This window comes from Miscanthus floridulus, chromosome 1 (assembly GCF_019320115.1).
Source record: "Miscanthus floridulus cultivar M001 chromosome 1, ASM1932011v1, whole genome shotgun sequence".
NCBI classification, from domain to species: Eukaryota; Viridiplantae; Streptophyta; class Magnoliopsida; order Poales; family Poaceae; genus Miscanthus; species Miscanthus floridulus.
In genome coordinates, this window is record NC_089580.1 from 113912733 (window position 1) to 113930103 (window position 17371).

Consider the following 17371-nt stretch of genomic DNA (forward strand, 5'->3'; position numbering starts at 1 on the left):
CATTTTGGGGACGAACCCCCAGACCCCTTCTCCAACTCATGTGGGCGAGACCGTTTCGAGCCTGCCCCCTACTCCGAGGTAGGGGGCTCGTCTCCCTTGTCTCTAAGGGTGCGGCGATAGGGCCACTCCCCTCTATCGGCTCATGGGGTGTGGCAACAGGGCCACTCCCCTTTAACAGCTCGTGGGGTGCAGCTATAGAGCCACCCCGCTCCATCGGCTCATGGGGCACGACAACAGGGCCACCCCCCTCCATTAGCTCATGGGGCGTGGCATCAAAGCCGCCCCCTCCATTAGCACCTCGGGGGCGGCTACGGATCCATCCCCTCCCATCCACCGATCCCCCATCGGCACCTAGAGGGTGACGGTGAATCCACCAGCTCCCATCGGACCAGGGGCAGGCCTGGTTCCACCATCCTACGGACTCACTTCCCCCCACGTGGAACGAGAAGGGTCCCTATGTGGATAGCGAGTCCTCATCCTCTAGGTCACCCCAATCCACGCCGGCTACTACCTCATCGGACTCATCATCATCATCATCGTCTTCACTGCTAGTCTCCTCTCCTCGATCTCTAGCTTGGTGCTTCTATATCACCTTTTTCTTCACGACCTCCCTCATCTTCTTGTCCCAACCAGCCATGGCGCGGTTCGCTGCCATCTGGGTTGGGTCCTTCGGTAGTGGAGCCGGGCTATCCTCAAAGAATAGCCCCCCAGCTGGTCCCGCTATCCCAAGGTTAGCATCAGGGGGTTGGAAATTCATGTGAAAAGAGGAGCAAGGGGAAAGAATACTTACAAAGTCAACAAACCCTGATTTTGGCCGCATTGGGGAATGCCCTAGCATCGGATACACAAAGTCAAGGATAGCGCCAATGGAGTCCTTCATAGGCTCCATCACCTCCTTGATGCGTTGTGCCACTTCAGAGGGAGGGAGCACTTTGTCGACAAGCACCGTCCATTCGAATGACGCTCCAAGCACCATCTGATACAGGGAAGCACGCACGCCATCAGCAGCGCAACCCTCCTCGCATGGTAGGCACCGATAATCCCCAATCCCTTCACACCCCTATCCTTTAGAGTTCGGAGGGCGGCAAGAAGGCTGTTGAGGTGCTTCTTTTCCTTGCCCATGACACCCCACCCCCACGACCCTAGGGTCTCCTCAATGTAGCGCTCGGTGAAAACTGGCAAGGGGGCGGCGGCGTCATTCTTGACATAGAACCATTGCGAATGCCACCCCATGTTGGAGGTGGACAGACACATTAACGGGTACACTCCTGCCCTGTTGCTGTGGAGGTGGATGCCAGCGCACCCCACCAGCGCGTGCAGCTCTTGCTTCCCGGTCTGCCTCTTTAGAAGATTGATGGTGAAGAGATACCACCACAGGTTAAAGTGGGGATTGATCCCCAAGAACCCCTCGCATAGGGCGATGAATGCCACAATGTGCTGGATCCCATTGGGGGTAAGGTGCTATAGCTCCCTCTGATAGTAGTTCAGCAGTCCCTAAAGGAACTGATGGGCGAGCATGGCGAATCCCTGCTTGTGGAAGTGGGCAAAAGACATGACGTACCCTTCGAGCGGGTGTGTCTCGCCCTCTTCATCGGGTAGCCGCCACTCCTCGGCGGTGGTCAATGGGTGAAGGAGGCCTTCGGTAGTTGAGGCCCTCTAGGCGCTGAGGGGAGATGTTGTATCAGTACCATTGGTCCATTGCGATGGCTGGAGCATCATGGGGAAGAAGGCAGTAGCGAGTTTGATGGCTAGAGCAGTATGGGTGTGGGAGGCTCTGGCGATTAGCGATGGAGGTTGGCGATGCGAAGGTGAAAAGGCAGAGTACGGAACCCTAGGGGCGAACCCCGTGGTTTTATAGGGGCGATGGATGCGAGAAGCGCAACCATCCACCTCGATCTCCGAGCCTACCATGACATGCCACCATGTAATGTCGCGAGATACACACCCATGATCCCTATCCTTTCCCACAAAAATCGTCCCGGACATTTTGCCTTCCCGAATGGATCGGACTCTCCCCTGTGGAGGGGATACGGGCTAGAAGATCTCTTCGCCGGCCCAGGTGGGTCCAGAAAGCCCAAGGGTCAGCCCGATGGTCTCGATGGCCATCCCAACGAGGGACGAGCCCACAGGCGACTAAGACCTAGGAACACGAACATTAGTAGGGCCTCTATCTACTGTCGAGCCCCAGCCGGGCTGACCCTAGATGAAATCCCCATGAATGGGATACTAGGGTCCCCTTGAAACCATCTAGTTGACAAAAACCGAGTCTCGTAGCCTTACCCGCGAAAGGTCCGAAGCACCCCCCGGGCGATTCTGCCCAAATCACCCAAGGGCTTGGGGGCTACACCCATCGGGTGCGCTCGTGCGCACCCTCTAGCAAACTAGAACACCCCCCAGGTGATTCTGCCTGAATCATCCAGGGGCTTGAGGGCTACACCCGACGGGTGCGCTTGCGCGCACCCTCTGGCAAATCAAAATACCCCCTAGGCGATTCTGCTCGAATCACCTGGGGGCTCGGTGGCTACACCTGATGGGTGCGCTCACGCGCACCCTCTGGCAAATCGAAACACCCCCGGGCGATTCTGCTCGAATCACTTGGGGGCTCGGGGGCTACTATCGGGGATCTAATACCAGGGTACCCAATAAGGTGGAACTAATAACCATTGAATGTTGATGCTTCCAGTCAGACAAGAATGCTACTATGCTTCTTGCCCGAACAACAGAAGATTGGCTCCACCTCGCCCACCCCCCGAGGGCTGGCTCTACCTCGCTCGACCCCTGAGGGCTAGCTCTGCCTCGCTCAACACCCAAGGACTGGCTCCACCTCACCCAACCCCTAAGGGCTGGATCCGCCTCGCCCGGCATCCGAGGGCAGGCTCCGCCTCGTCCGATGTCTGAGGATAGGCTCCATCCCGCCTGATGGCTGAGGGTTGGCTCCGCCTTGCCCGATGACTGCACCCTGCACCTTCATGTTGACAAGCATAGGGTACGACAGGACATACCAAGGACCATGCCCTGCACGTCTGTAGGAAGGTACTGTCAAGATACGATGGGATGGGCGCTTTAAGCCCTTTCCGACCTAATAGTGCCCAAATAGTGTTGTAGGCGCCGACTTTTGTCCCACAGTGTTGTAGGCACCACCATCAGCCCTCGGGCGTGGATACTAACATAGGCATACGACAACCATGATGGTCCAGAAAGAGACTCACACCATCTACAGTGATGGACGTACCATCATCGCGCCGTCCGCTCCCCACAAGGCCTCAAGTCAACACCCTTGTCCGACATGCCGCCTGGGGGATGGGATGGGACGTGGCCACTTACTGATCTAGTAAGGGCATGGTGTCACCAGGACACGGGCACCCGGTGATTGTGCCAATCCCTGGCACTATCTGGCCATTTCGGCAAGGCTGGCTCAGCAGAAAAGGAGGGTTCAACACCTTCGGAGGGGCTTCTTGGCCTCTGGTTTTTCTCCTTTCTCCCATCTATAACCCCTGCTCCCACTTGGTCTATAAAAGGGAGGGTAGGGCCCCCCACTAAGGGGATCGACTCTTGACACATAAGTTGAACACACACGACACCTCATAGAGAACTGAGCAGCGACCAAGCTCTCGGCGACCTTTTCAACCATTCCATCAGAGACTTGGGACCCGTCCCTCTCTCAACCATTTGTACCCCTACTACGAACCTTTTTTGGCGCTAATAACACGAGCAGCAATAGACTGAATGTAGGGACATTCAGCCCAAACCAGTATAAACCATGTGTCCTTTAGCGCACCATCCGGGCCTAACACGCATCAATTATAAATTTACTAGCCGGTGTTTGTTCGAAACACCGACACATACGAATGGGAAGGAAGGGCTATGTATTGCAGCGAGGACTATAGGCTTCATCAAGAAATCCATTTTTCGAATGGGAATTTGGAATAAGAGACTAGTCCTTTCACTCTCTGAAATGTAGTGTATTCAGGCATTTGAAATTTGTCCTCAAATATAGTGTATTCTGCTGCTTTTGATTTCCTATTGCTTTTGCTTTTCTATTATTTTGTTTCAATTGTATTTGTTTCCTTATTCAACGGAAGTACTAGTATGAAATAGGTTTCCCTATATAACATGAGATGCATCTGGCCCGGTCAGATTTACAATGCTCGAACTTTCTTGCATGTGCAGTAAAATTTGAATAGCTATGTAGCTCCTCCGTTAAGCATTAGATCAACGCTAGACTGGATCGGATAAATTCCATATGCACGTTTACCACACTATAGATCAGAAAGAGAACCAGGATGAAACATGCAGGCAAAACCAACCAACAGGGGCTAGAAATGGGCTACCAAATGACCCCTGGTTCAGTAGTAATAGTAGCCATGAGTGGCTTTGATATGTGTTGAACTCAACTCATCTTATTTTCATGGCTGCTTCAGTCTTTAGTCTATAACTCATCAGTCTTCAGCCTTCAGTCTGCCCCTTTACTATCATGACTACTTGCATGCTCCTACATTCCTACGCAGACACGCGCGCGTGGGTGGCGTCAGCAGCCTGTTGCAGTAGGGACGCTCACATTGACATGACGCGGCCAAGTTGCATCGTCAAACCATGCAAATGTCTTATTGCTCCTTGGTCATGGGGTGGTACTTTGTATTAGGTGGGTTGAACTGTGTTGAGCGTGCTGTAGCTCAGGTCGTTTGGTTTTGGTTTGTTTTTTGTTGCCTTGGTTTCTTTATCAATCTATGCCGAACATGCAAGAAACTTGCAGCAAGTAGCAAGTCTCACCTCAGTCTAATGCAGAGCTGAGTAGCCACTGGTGTTGAGATGTTATTGCACACGTAAGAAAGTCTGACCTTTGTACATTTGGTCACGTCTGACAGTTCGCTCCATAGTTTTTTCCTCATTTGGACACGTCTAACACGTAAGAAACTCGCAACTTCCAACATAAGGAAGATACATTAAATGCAATGTGACATAACATCAAATATAACTTTATTTACTCCTCTACTAATGACTCTAAGAACAAGGAAACATAGGACTAAAATTTAACAACAAATATCCTAGGGTGTTTGGTTTAGGTGACTAAAAGAGACTAAAGCAGTTAAAAAAGACCAGAATGTAATAGAACTGTCTAATTTATAAGAGCACAAGTACAATAGCAACCACCAAGGTAGTCAAACCATCACACTTGAGCCCATATAAATCCGGTAGTCCATCGAGTATCATGAAGGATCTCGAATCAACCAACATACAAGCCAAGATTGTACATGATTCAACATACAAGCCACATGTCACAACAAGTTCATAAATAGTTTGTCATACATCAGAGTTCCAACATAATTATTACAACACCAGTTTAACAATAGTGGAATCAACATAGTTCTGAATGACATCAACAGTAGGTTAGATACATAGCCAGTTTTCACAGTCATCTCCAACAAAAGCACAAGGGTGAGATCATATGTAGAATAACCATGCCCATGGTCCTATTCCTCATCCACTACAGGAGCAAAGTAGTGTTTACAGTAGCCATGGTACATCATGTTATCTGAACAATAAGGAAATAAACCCTGAGTATGAGAAGGTACTCAGCTAGACTTACCCATCATAAATCAAAAATAAGAGACACCAAGGATCATGCAAGGCTTATAAGTGGAGCTGGTTGACATCATTTGCCTACAAGCCAATATTTATCTAGTATCTTTTAACATTTGAATCACAAGTTTATTATGCCTATTACATTCTAGATTAGCATCTATCCTATGCTAAACATGTGGTGTACCATTAAATCATCACAATAGTAACCATATCAAGTTGAGCATTTTCATAACCTACATAACCAACAGTTTCATCAATTCTTCTGATAAAGGGGGCTCATGTCAAGTTCTCACTATCTGGGAGAGATGGCGATTTGAATTGATTCCTACCTAGCTTGGGAATTATTCCTAACACACACCCATACTCCCCCCATTAGGGTCACATCGAGACACCTTTGGTACAACTCAGGTCCAAAATCATGGGTAAGACCAGCGCCGCACCCTCAAAGATACTACCAATCTACCAGGAGGCTTGAGACTCAAACCCGCCCTTGGACTCATGCCATTGGCTCTCCACACATCCTTACTACCTCCAAGGTGCACACTTTAATTGCTCGTGTCCCCAGCCTGAGTTGAGCTACTCGGCTTCACGGTCAGAAGGACTTATCTGGCCAACTATGTGAGAGGCATGCGTTCAACATGACAAGAGGGCCTCCAACGGCCAGTGCTTAAATGACATAGATGGAATCACTATAAGTCATCACACCTAACATATAAGATTCCACTTAGTCTCCAATTGTTCAACATCACCAGGTTACGTTCCACGATAGCACAATATAGCCAACCGTGATCAAGTTACCACCTATAGCTCGTAGGTGATAGGAAATCACCCGACTTCTACCATTCTAAGCATGGCTAAGCATAAAGGTCGATCCTAGACCTACATAGGATTCAATATAGATATTTCTGGATAAGGAAAGTATATGCAACAAGTGGTTCCAATCAACTCTTATAACCTAATGCATCAAACATAAAGGACTCAAGAAATATTTTGTAAAACAGGGGAGACTTTGAATGCTCCGGGGCTTGCCTTTCTCAAACATGGTCGGCTGGTGGTCAGGGCACTCTTGGAGATGATCAACTTTAGTCTTGCCTTCGCTTGGAGCTTCTTGGTGCTGAGCTTCCTGGTTCTCTCTTGTGGATCTGCTTCGAGTTCCACCCATGTGATTTCTTCCGCTGCACCTATTGCATGCATATGCATAAAGTAAGTATCATGGATGCATAAGAAGAATTAAGAGTGATATTGACATGAGAATGTGCATGATTATATGCTGATGATTATATCAAGTTACTTAGATGATAACCAAGTTGAATTCGTATTTACTGAGTAGGTGCATATCTCCTCTCTAGAAATTTCAGGAATCCACACTAAGTCCATTTCTGGACCACAACACAGCGGCTACAAGTTTAGATCATAACTAGAGTTTTACTCAACCAATTGCTGTGATCTAGGACTTTGTGGAAATCTCACAAAATTGCCTACAACTTTAATTTAGTCATCATAGGATAATTCAATAGCTATCTAGGTGAAACAATTCAATCATCCAGATCTGTCCAGTAGATAAGCAAATTTTGACAACAAACTTCTAACAGCTATAACTCCCAAACTATTTAGTCTATTACCATGAAAATTTGACACAAGTAAGATCGGTAAGTTATCCGCAACTTTGTTAATATCAAGTTTCACAGGAAATGTAATTATCATCATTAATTTACCAATACAACAGAAACTACTCCTATAGCCATCTAGCGAAATTATAAAGCAATAATTAAGTAGATGTTTATAACCAATCAACTTCAAGCACAACTACCATTATCAGAAGATCATATGCATCACAAGGACTATTGAAAAGATTATGTTTATGCCAAACTAATGTATTTAGATACCTTTATTAATTTCATTATATAATAAGGTGATTTATGAGATAAATATTTTTAGTGCTCCATAAATTCATAAAACATTACAGTAGCATACATATGACCCCAAAAGTCTACTGTACAAATTTCATGCCAATTGGATAAGTATAGCCCTCTATACAAAAATGACAAGGTGCTTAGGTTTATTTTAGCAAAAATAGTTTAGCCTATTGAAAAGTGTCAAGCAATAGATTTCATATTTTTCTTAGCTTCCCTAAACCCCATTAACACTGTACAAAAATTTGCATGGCAATATGGTACTTATTTTTATCCTTATGAATTTCCTCAGAAAACACCATTTATTAAAAGATAAAAAGAAAGACCCTACTCCAATCAAGTTTACTACAAGTTTAGTATTTTTCCTATCTAGAGCATGTCAACACAAGATCAACAAAATTGTAATCATAATTTTATCACTTCCATAGCTCAAGGTATGTATTTTACAAGATTGCAAACAAGTTAAAAGCACTTATTTAGCTCCATTTAATTCTCCTAGAAAAATACTAGAAATAGTGTATTTCATATTTTTATCAAATACTACCCTTCATGGTGAATCCAACAAAATTTGGTTCACCACATTTGAACACTCCTAGCTCTAGATATGAATTTTTGAAACATGCATTCAAATTTGTGAAAACAATTTAGAAAATCAAAAGCTACACAGGCTGACAGCTAGGGCCCACGGTCAATGGGACCCACACGTTAGACACATAGAAGTAGAGAATGGTGGATGACCGATGAGAGTTCACCATCGGTGAGGTTTCCGATGGTAGCATCTACACCATTGCACTCTACATGTCGAGCCGCGTCGGTAGGTGTCCTCGGTTTGCCTAGAAGCTCTCCGGAAGTAGCTTGTCAGTGGTAATGGCAGACGGTGGAGGTCATGCGGTGGTATGCCAGCATCCTTCGGCCACCATATGCTCTAGTGAAGTGCTCTATAGCTTTGCGATAACCTATCAAAGCTAACCTAGGTGGCTAGGGTTCTGGTGATGTGACGGTGAGCTTGGTCCACGTGTGTGGCCATGCAGCGGCACTCGGTGCATGGCGGTGCTCTCACCTTTCTGGCTAGACAGCGGTGAGAGGCGTGTATCCATCATGCCACCTGCTAGGTCTAGGGTTACTCAACCTAATGCGCATGAGAAAGGATGGAGGTGATAGGCTAGCTCGGCAATGGCGAGCTCGAGTGCCACAGTGGCCATGGCAGCCGCGCGTAGAGCGACGACCCATTTCGGCACCAACCAGGTGGTAGCGTCAAAATGGACAATGGGTTTAGATGCTAGGACCTATGGCAAAGACCAGATGAGGGAGAGAGAGAGTAGAAGTGCTTCTATGTAAGCTGGCCGTGGTGAGCCAAAAGCTTAGTGGTGCTCTGGTGATGGCCTGGTGGTGACGAGGCCAAATGGGGCCTTACCAAGGCATGACGTGAGGTAGTAGTGGTTCGGGGACATAGAGGTGAAGGTGGCAGAGCTGTTGGCATGAGGAATCAAGCGGTGGAGCTACGATGGCGGCAAGTGGGCATGGTGGAGCCACGACGAAGGTGCGGTGGCGCTATGCTTCGCTTTGCTCAGGTGCGTGCGAGAGAGAGCGAGGTGTGAGTGTGAAATGGAGCGAGCAGTAGAGGCACGTGCGTTTACTCCCCATGCTAGACTGATGGGTCAGGCCGGCACCGGTGTATGGCCACCACACGGCACGCCTGGCCTGCCCCCAGTTGGTCACTACCGCTGCCCTCAACTGATTCAGTCTAGTGACAAAGCCGACTAACAGAGCAACCTTGATCCCCAATATCTCCCAAACCAGTTAGAGTTAGCAAAAATTCCCTGAATAGAAATTATAGAGCTACATGTAAACTCCAACTTTGCTTTAGAAATTTTCCTCTAATTCACCATGGTTTTCAAATTGCAAAGCTTCAAAGTAGGGTACAAGGAAACTAAAACTTAGTTCATGACTTAGCAAATTTGAAAACATAGCAAATTTGAAAACAATATTTTGTTGATTCTTGTGATCCCTATTTGACCATGTTAGGCACTGAATGAGCTCTTGACCCAAAAATAAAAGTTGTTACTCTAGTCAAGTACTACAACTTTGCTTAAGGGTGCACTACCATGCAAACACTCTATGATATAGTTCAACTTGGGTCAATCATACAACTTGAAAATGAAAGCCTACACTATAACCATGACTTAGAGGCTAAATGGTTCAAGTCATGAATACCAAAGTTGTTTCAAATGACATTCTAAACATGTTAAAGGTACTCCTAGGGTCCCACAAACATTTTATACATTGGTCACATGTAGACCCTAGCATATGTAAAGCATTTAATAACAAACACTTGTGATATAAGCAATCATAGAGATAAAATTTGAGATGCTTATGCTCATGAATGATCAATGATGCTTGTGCTCATGCAATGCCAATGGTAAATGCATGCTTAACACCTAGGGTGTTATAGCCCTTCCCCCCATAAAGAAAACTCGTCTCGAGATTCGCATGACTAACCATCTCTTGTAGAAAACCAGATAGACCTCACGAAGATAATCCTCTCGTTCCCACGTAGCATCTTGCTCACTATGGTTATTCCATACCACCTTGTAGAATTTAATGACTTTGCTATGGGTCATTCTTTCCATCATCTCAAGCACTCGAATAGGTCTTTCTTCATAGGTTAAATCTGACTGGATCTTGACACTAGCGGGTTCAATAGCTTCTTTGGGCGCATGAAGACATTTCTTGAGTTGGGAGACATGGAAAACATTGAATATAGCTCTCATTTCTGGAGGTAACTAGAGTTTGTAGGCTACTGGTCTCCTTCGTCCAATGATCTTGTATGGGCCTACATATCTAGGTGCAAGCTTTCGCTTCACACCAAACCTTTACACTTTCTTCATAGGAGACACCTTTAGATATACAAAATCCCCAATTTCAAATGCAATGGGACTTCTCCTTTTATCTGCATAACTCTTCTATCTCAATTGAGCAGCTTCAATATGTTGTTGAATAATTCGAACTTGTTCTTAAGCTTCTTTGACAAAGTCAATCCTATAATACCTTCTTTCACCAGGCTCAATCCAATTCAGAGGAGTCCTACACTTTCGACCATACGAAGCTTCAAAAGAAGCCATCTTGATGCTTTCTTGATAGCTATTGTTGTAGGAGAATTCGGCCAAAGGTAGCCATTTCTCCCATGAACCCAATGAAGAAATCACACAAGCTCTCATCATATCCTCTAGAATCTGATTCACTCGCTCAGTCTGACCAGCTATCTGAGGGTGGTAAGCAGAGCTACGGATCGATTGGGTACCTAGCTGCTTATGCAAATGTTCCCAAAAATGATTAACAAACTATTGTCCCTGATCTGACACAATGCTTTTAGGCACATCATGCAATCATACAATTTGGGCAATGTGCAACTCTGCATACTGATGGGGTCGATATCTTTCCTTAACAGGGACGAAATGTGTAGATTTAGTCAAACTATCAACAATTACCCATATGGAATCATAACCCTTTTCAGTGGTTGGAAGCCCAACTATAAAATCCATACTGATGTCATCCCACTTCAAACTTGGGATAGACCGTGGCTGAAGTAGCAGCCGGCTTCAAATGGATGGCCTTGACGCGACAACAATTATCACATCTAGCAACAAATGCTATAATTTCTTTCTTCATTTTTGTCCACCAGGAGCGTGTTTTTAGATCTTGGTACATTTTACTGCTACCTGGGTGAATGGTCAAATTGGAAGAGTGTGCTTCCTCTAGAATTTGGTTTCTCAATTCTCTATCTTTCGGTACTACAAGCCGATCCTTAAACCACAGCACACTCCTCACATCTAGCCAAAAATGTTTGGTTTCTTCCTCTTTCATCTTGCCAAGCGTTTCTTCTGGCTTCCATGTCGATCGAGGAACCTAAATATTCATATTTTTGATAAAAACATGAGTTTGATGCTACTATATCTAACTATATTTGTTTGGCACAGTTGTGTTAGCTGCTGTAGCTCTCCCTAGAAACATTGTACTAGCAGCGGCTTATGGTAGCAGTAGCAGAGCTTTTTAGCTGCAACGAACAAGGCTAATATTTTAGGTAACAGAAAGAAGCATTTTTTATCCACTTCTCATATATTCCAGGTACCTGATTTTTTATTATTATTCAGACAACATATAATTTTGTCATTATTTAACTATACAAAAAATATAAATTACCCTTTTAATTATATTATCAGTTGGTTGTCTAAGATGGTTGCCTAAAATATGGCAACTCTTTTTTTACACACCGAAGGTTCCATGTCACCTTTTGTTGTGTTGGTGCAGAAAGTGACCAATACGTAAATATTTGTAGTTTTACCGTACGTTGTGATCGGAGGTGGCCTAGCACTCAATGGCACATGGTTTATACTGGTTCAAGCAACGTGCCCTACGTCCAGTTTAAGTCGATCGGTGACTTTATCCCTGAGCCCAAGTGCTCAAAGTCTGCAGTGAGGTTACAAAATGAGAAGGAGAAAGAGGGGGTGTACAAGAGGTCCGGTCGGCTCCGGTCGGAAGGGCCGAGAGCGACAGGAGCTCCGCTACGAGCTAAGTGTTCAAGCGTGCGCTTGAGGTTCGAACCTGATGGTTCTACGGTTGTGGACTAGTGAACTTGGTCGATCTAATGAATCTAAAGGGACTGAGCCTGAATCAACTTTGGTTCACTGGGTCTATTGGGAGAGAGCGCATCCCCTTTTATAGATGAAGGGGATGGCCTTACAAGTGAGAAGGAGAGAATACGAATGCTTCTAGCCTTGTTGCCCATGCCGACGGGTACAGGATGATGGTAGGCGCCCACAATACTATTGGATGTCAGATGCACATGGGAGGTTCCATCGTCCTTGTTTGGGTATGGCAGATGTCGGTACCTGAATATATTGTTGATGCCTAGAGGCATGTGAGGAGTTTCATCATGTGCACTCGGTATGGTAAATCCCGGCGCCCACAACACTGTCGATGCCGAGAGGCATGCGGGGGGAGCCTTACCTATGGGAGTTTAATGACGCCCACAATACTGTAGGGGAAATGCAGGCGCCTACAACACTGTTTGTGTCAGGGCGGTTGCAGATTACTGTTCCGTGCAGGGTATGGTCCCTGGTATTGTGGTTTGACTTGTGCGCCTTGCCTTGCTTTTCTCCGCATGTCTCCTGGTTCCTACCGAGCGGGCGTCCCCGGTCGATTGATCCCAGTCGACTCTGATCGCGCCAGTCGGAGAAGAGCGGTGAGCAGGGGCTGGGCGTATCCCCAGTCGGAGAGTGCGGGGTCGGAGTCAAAAGTGGTGCTTTTGGCCAGGCCTTCAGGTCGAAGAGGCCGTCCGGAGGCGGGCTGGCGACAGAATTGAGCGCTCTGGTCGGAGAGGTGGGCCGGAGTTGGAAAACGGGCGTTATTCCTCCTCGGCCTGACCTTCCGGTCGGAGATTGGATCACTCCTCTGGCCTGTCGCTCAGGTATTTGGGCTGGCCCATGAGTTGCATGCTGTCTGCTTGGGCCGAGCCTTGGCGTGGAAGCCGGTCCCCGAGGGACCCCGGGTTTATGAACCCGACATGTTGTCTCTTCAAAGAAAAGGCGGTAGTAATACAATAATAATATATTTATATATACCTACTGAAGTTTTGGCCACAAAATGGCATTTTAGTGCATTTCGACTTCTTAAACCTAACAGAATGGCACTTGGACAAAAGGTCCTTGTTTACGTCCAGTTATTGGGATAAAAAAAAACTCATATGCAAGTTTATTCAGTTTGTTGGAATGTTGTTGGTAACTACGAATAATTGAAATCCCATGATTTGAGTACCACTTGTATTTTATTTTCCTAATAAAAGTGTGTTAACCATATCGATGTACTATGGTGATGTTTAAAAACATTAGCAGAAATTATGTGACCTTATCTTGATATTGTTAATTAAATGTCTCCAACAAACTCTCCATGTTAATCTACATGAGATGGGCTACAAAAAAAATGATAGAACCTAGAAATTTCCATTAGATATATTATGTTTTCCAAAAATATACCTATCTTTGCCATTATGAAAAATAATATAAAGTAACCATCTAATAAATCCACATTTAAGTTACCAACATATTCTATTATGCCATTATGAAATATAATTTAAAGTGACCCTAAATTTGCATCAATGATGCACCATGACATTATGATATATGATCTAATTATAACCCCTTAAATTTGCATCCAAATTATCACATCTGTTACCCCTAAAGATAAACTAAAAACATCCCATAAAGTGTACATTTAAACAATAGATATCATTTGGAGCAACACAGTGATTCCTTTACACAAAAGGTATCTATGATCTCCATGATCTTTGATATTTCTGGGAGTAAACACTGATTATTAGTCTTAATTATTCTCTTGAGGCCAATATTGTTTTTGTCCCTCTTAGATCTTATTTCAAGCTCTATTGCTTACCTTGAGCACTGTGGCTTAGTACCAAAATTAATGTTTATGCCACAATAGTAATTAAGAGTATAGTCTACAACCTAAAATCATTATTTTTAATAAAATATAAAACAAAATTTTGAATAAAGCTAAAAATAAGAACAAGAGTTCCATTTAACTTGAGAATAGAAAACTGTAGCAACTAATAAATTAAAAAAATTGAAATTCAAAACCCAGATTTATAATATGGTAAGACATGGGATGCAACAAGAAACACTATAATTTAAGCCAAGTCTTCAACTAAATACATATTAAAGATAGGTGGAGGAGCCATGTAGAGGGAGAAAAACTATGGATATTGATTGATGCAAATACAAAGTACTCTGTCTGCTAAAAAATCTTGTCGCTTAGGAAAAGATTTGGTCAAACCTTAAAGCTTACAAACAGCAATAGCTTCTAAATTTTTCGGTTTAGAAACATGTAAGATATATGTGTAGGTTTGTATTGGAAAATACTTGCAAAATCTCATTATTGTGAAGGATTTTAAGAATACATTTTGAGAAGATAATAATAGTTAAATATCTGCATAAAAAATCGTGCATAGTCGAGTGTGATAAATATTTTTGACCAGGATAATCTTTGATAAGTTTGTCACAACAGGATTGATATATATTACAATGTGTGCATATGCCTTTTGTGTTAGAAAAATAAAAGTCAAAGCTCATGGGAAAACAAACTTTTATAAGCTGTAAGTTTTAAACGACCTTCTAATGCACCGGAAAAGAGTGACATAGTAATTGATAAGTTTACCATTACCGGATAGAAATTAATGAGTAAATGCGTGTTCGACAATAAACATAGGAAGATCACAAAGATAACTATTTATTTATGACCTGTTGGTCTTGTCTTTTGTGATAGCCGTGTAGGAGCACAGGTGATGCACTCCGTAGAAAAAGTATTTGGGACCACAATTCCTGCTTAAGCATGCTTGCAAATAAGAAATGAATATATATAATAAGTCAACCGGATAAGGACCTTGTGGTTGCAGTTCCTCGAGTGTGAGTGATTGGGCAACGTGTTGAAGAGAGAACCGATTCCTGCAAATTCTTACAGTGAAGCACTACATCACTCCAATGATAATCTATGGAATCTGATAATAAACTGAAAAGAATTTAATTACATACTCAGGAAACCCGCTTTAAGTTGGGGCAGCATCATTATTGCTCCCATCCTCATGCACCTCATTGGTAGCCTGTTAGTGGAGGAAATTTCTTAAGACATCCGTGACATATACTCCGTATGAAGGCACTGAAGTGGGAAGAGACCTGCCGGGCGCCGACGGCGGCAACAAGGGTGATCATGGGGATTAGGTTGATGTAGCGGTCGATCTCCTCCTGCGCCAGCCGAAGCTTGGAGGCCACCTTCGCGCCGGTAAACATCTGGTAGATCTGGCTTGTGTTCTCTTGTCGCTGGGCGCAGGACCTGACGAGCTTGTACGCACGGAAAAGAGCGGCATCCAGCTGCTCCAGCGGCCTCCGCGTCTCCAGGTGCTGCCTGAGCACCGGGATGTCCAGCTTCCGGAGCAGATCGGCGACGATCAGAACGTGCTGGGCCAGCTGCTGGCACAGATCCCTGTTGCGGCGTGTGGTTTGCGCCGCCTGCACGATCATGTTCACCAGGCCGAGCGCGTCGACGCCGGTGACCTGCATCACGCTCGCCGCCTGCCCCACCCTATCCCAGGACGATGCCATATATGTATATGCAGTTGCTGTTTGAGACTGACTTACTAACTGCGAGCATGTCGGATTACAAGCGAATATACGAGTGATTAGATTCAGCAACAAAAGTAAGTATCGATCACGGAGCAGTCAAAAATTATGGCACCTTGGAAAGGACACCAGGTCGAGCAAAGATTAAAGCTCAACCTTCATCGAGTCGCTCAACTGGATTTGCAGTTTTGCACTTGCAGCAGCAGCAGCAGTTCTTCCTCCTGCTAGTTTGTAGATCAGATCCAGATCAACGCTGTGAGAGACTGAGAGCACGGTGAGCCCTTCTTCCTCTCTCGAAAGTGCTGTCCGGTCGTTGGAGACTCGCGTTCCCAGGATGATGACTAGCTAAAACGCGTCTGAGAAGTCTGTAGGAAACTTCAATTCCGGTATCCGGAAATGTCCGGTATACCTGACTCCTTTGTCCTCACATGACGAGTGCTAAGGTCCTTGAGACCAAGGTATATACATATTTTAATCATGCACAATGTACATATTGGGCGTTGGAATTTTGTCGCTTTTGCCTGTTCCACTTGTCCATAATTCTATGTCTTCTTTTTATTTCTTCATGCCTCAACATTTCACCTTGCGATGGCCAATTGGTTCTAGAAGATAAAATACCATTAATATCTTCACACCTTATCATTCTCAAACAAGTGACCAAGCAAAAACTTCGAACAAACAAATTAATAACATTCTACAAAATACTGTGGAGATATAGGGAAGGTGTGGATGAACAAGCTTCCTAATGCGCTTTGGGAATATATATAGGTCTGTATATGAGACAACCCTTGGGATGTTACCTTATCAGTTCATATATGGAAAGACCTACTACCATCTGTCGGCCGAGTTTGAAAGAGCTCATTGGCCAATCAAGAAGTGGAACATGAATTTCCAACAAGCCAGGAGAAATAGACAGATGTGCGCAATTGTCTGAGCTAGAGGAATGGACAGAGAAGGCATACCATAGCATCAAGATTTACAAGGAAAGAATCAAATGATGGCGCAACAAAAGGCTCAAGAAGAATTCAAGTAAGGTGACAAGTTATTACTACTCAACTCAAGAGTGCTATTCAAGCATGGAAAGCATAGTAGCTAGTGGGATGGTCCATTTGAAGTCGTCAACACGTCATTACATGGAGCCATCACACTTCAAAGCCACAAACGATTTAAGGTAAATGGACAATGCTTAAAGGTTTACCTTGAACCGATAAACATGAAAATGAAATGGATGTGATTATACGGTGGTGACGGTGTTTTACCACCGCCAGCCCGGCGTACGATCCGGTGGTGATGTTGTAAGCATCGACGCCGGCCCGATGTATCATCCGGTGGTGATGATGTGTCCATCGACGCCTGGCCGGTGTACGATCCAGCGATGATGATGTAACCATTGACGCTGGCCCGACATACTATCCGACGGTGATGATGCGTCCATTGATACCGGCCCGGCGTACCATACAGCGGTGATGATGTAACCATCGACGCTGGCCCGGCGTACCATCCGGCGGTGATGATGCGTCCATCGATGCCTGTCCCACGTACCATCCGACGGTGATGATGTAACCATCGACGCTGGGCCAGCATACCATCCAGCGATGATGATGTAACCATCGACGCTGGGCCGGCGTACCATCCGGCGGTGATGATGCAGCCATCGACACCGGGCCAGCGCACCATCCGGCGGTGACG

The 17371-nt window shown here is 45.2% G+C and overlaps 1 protein-coding gene and 1 long non-coding RNA gene across 2 annotated transcripts; both read right to left on the reverse strand.

The window, feature by feature from the left end:
* Positions 1-5315: 5315 nt before the first annotated feature.
* Positions 5316-10659, reverse strand: LOC136491297 (uncharacterized). Its single transcript, XR_010768008.1, has 3 exons — positions 9996-10659; positions 6613-6764; positions 5316-5533 (listed from the first exon to the last, which is right to left on the reverse strand). It is a non-coding gene; the product is annotated as an uncharacterized lncRNA (long non-coding RNA).
* A 3399-nt stretch (positions 10660-14058) lies between these two features.
* LOC136491290 (cell number regulator 13-like) lies at positions 14059-16021 on the reverse strand. The gene is made up of 4 exons (XM_066487558.1): positions 15839-16021; positions 15239-15703; positions 15098-15165; positions 14059-15010 (listed from the first exon to the last, which is right to left on the reverse strand). The coding sequence occupies exons 1-3, from the start codon at positions 15842-15844 to the stop codon at positions 15112-15114; spliced, it is 525 nt and encodes a 174-aa protein (XP_066343655.1). The 5' UTR covers positions 15845-16021; the 3' UTR covers positions 14059-15010; positions 15098-15111.
* Between the last annotated feature and the right edge of the window lie 1350 nt (positions 16022-17371).

What these genes read in the sequence shown, in the direction of transcription:
- LOC136491290 (XM_066487558.1), bottom strand. An exon ending in CCGCCGTCGGCGCCCGGCAG is followed by an intron (nt 15,166 to 15,238) that starts GTCTCTTCCCAC and finishes CTCCACTAACAG; the next exon opens with GCTACCAATGAGGTGCATGA.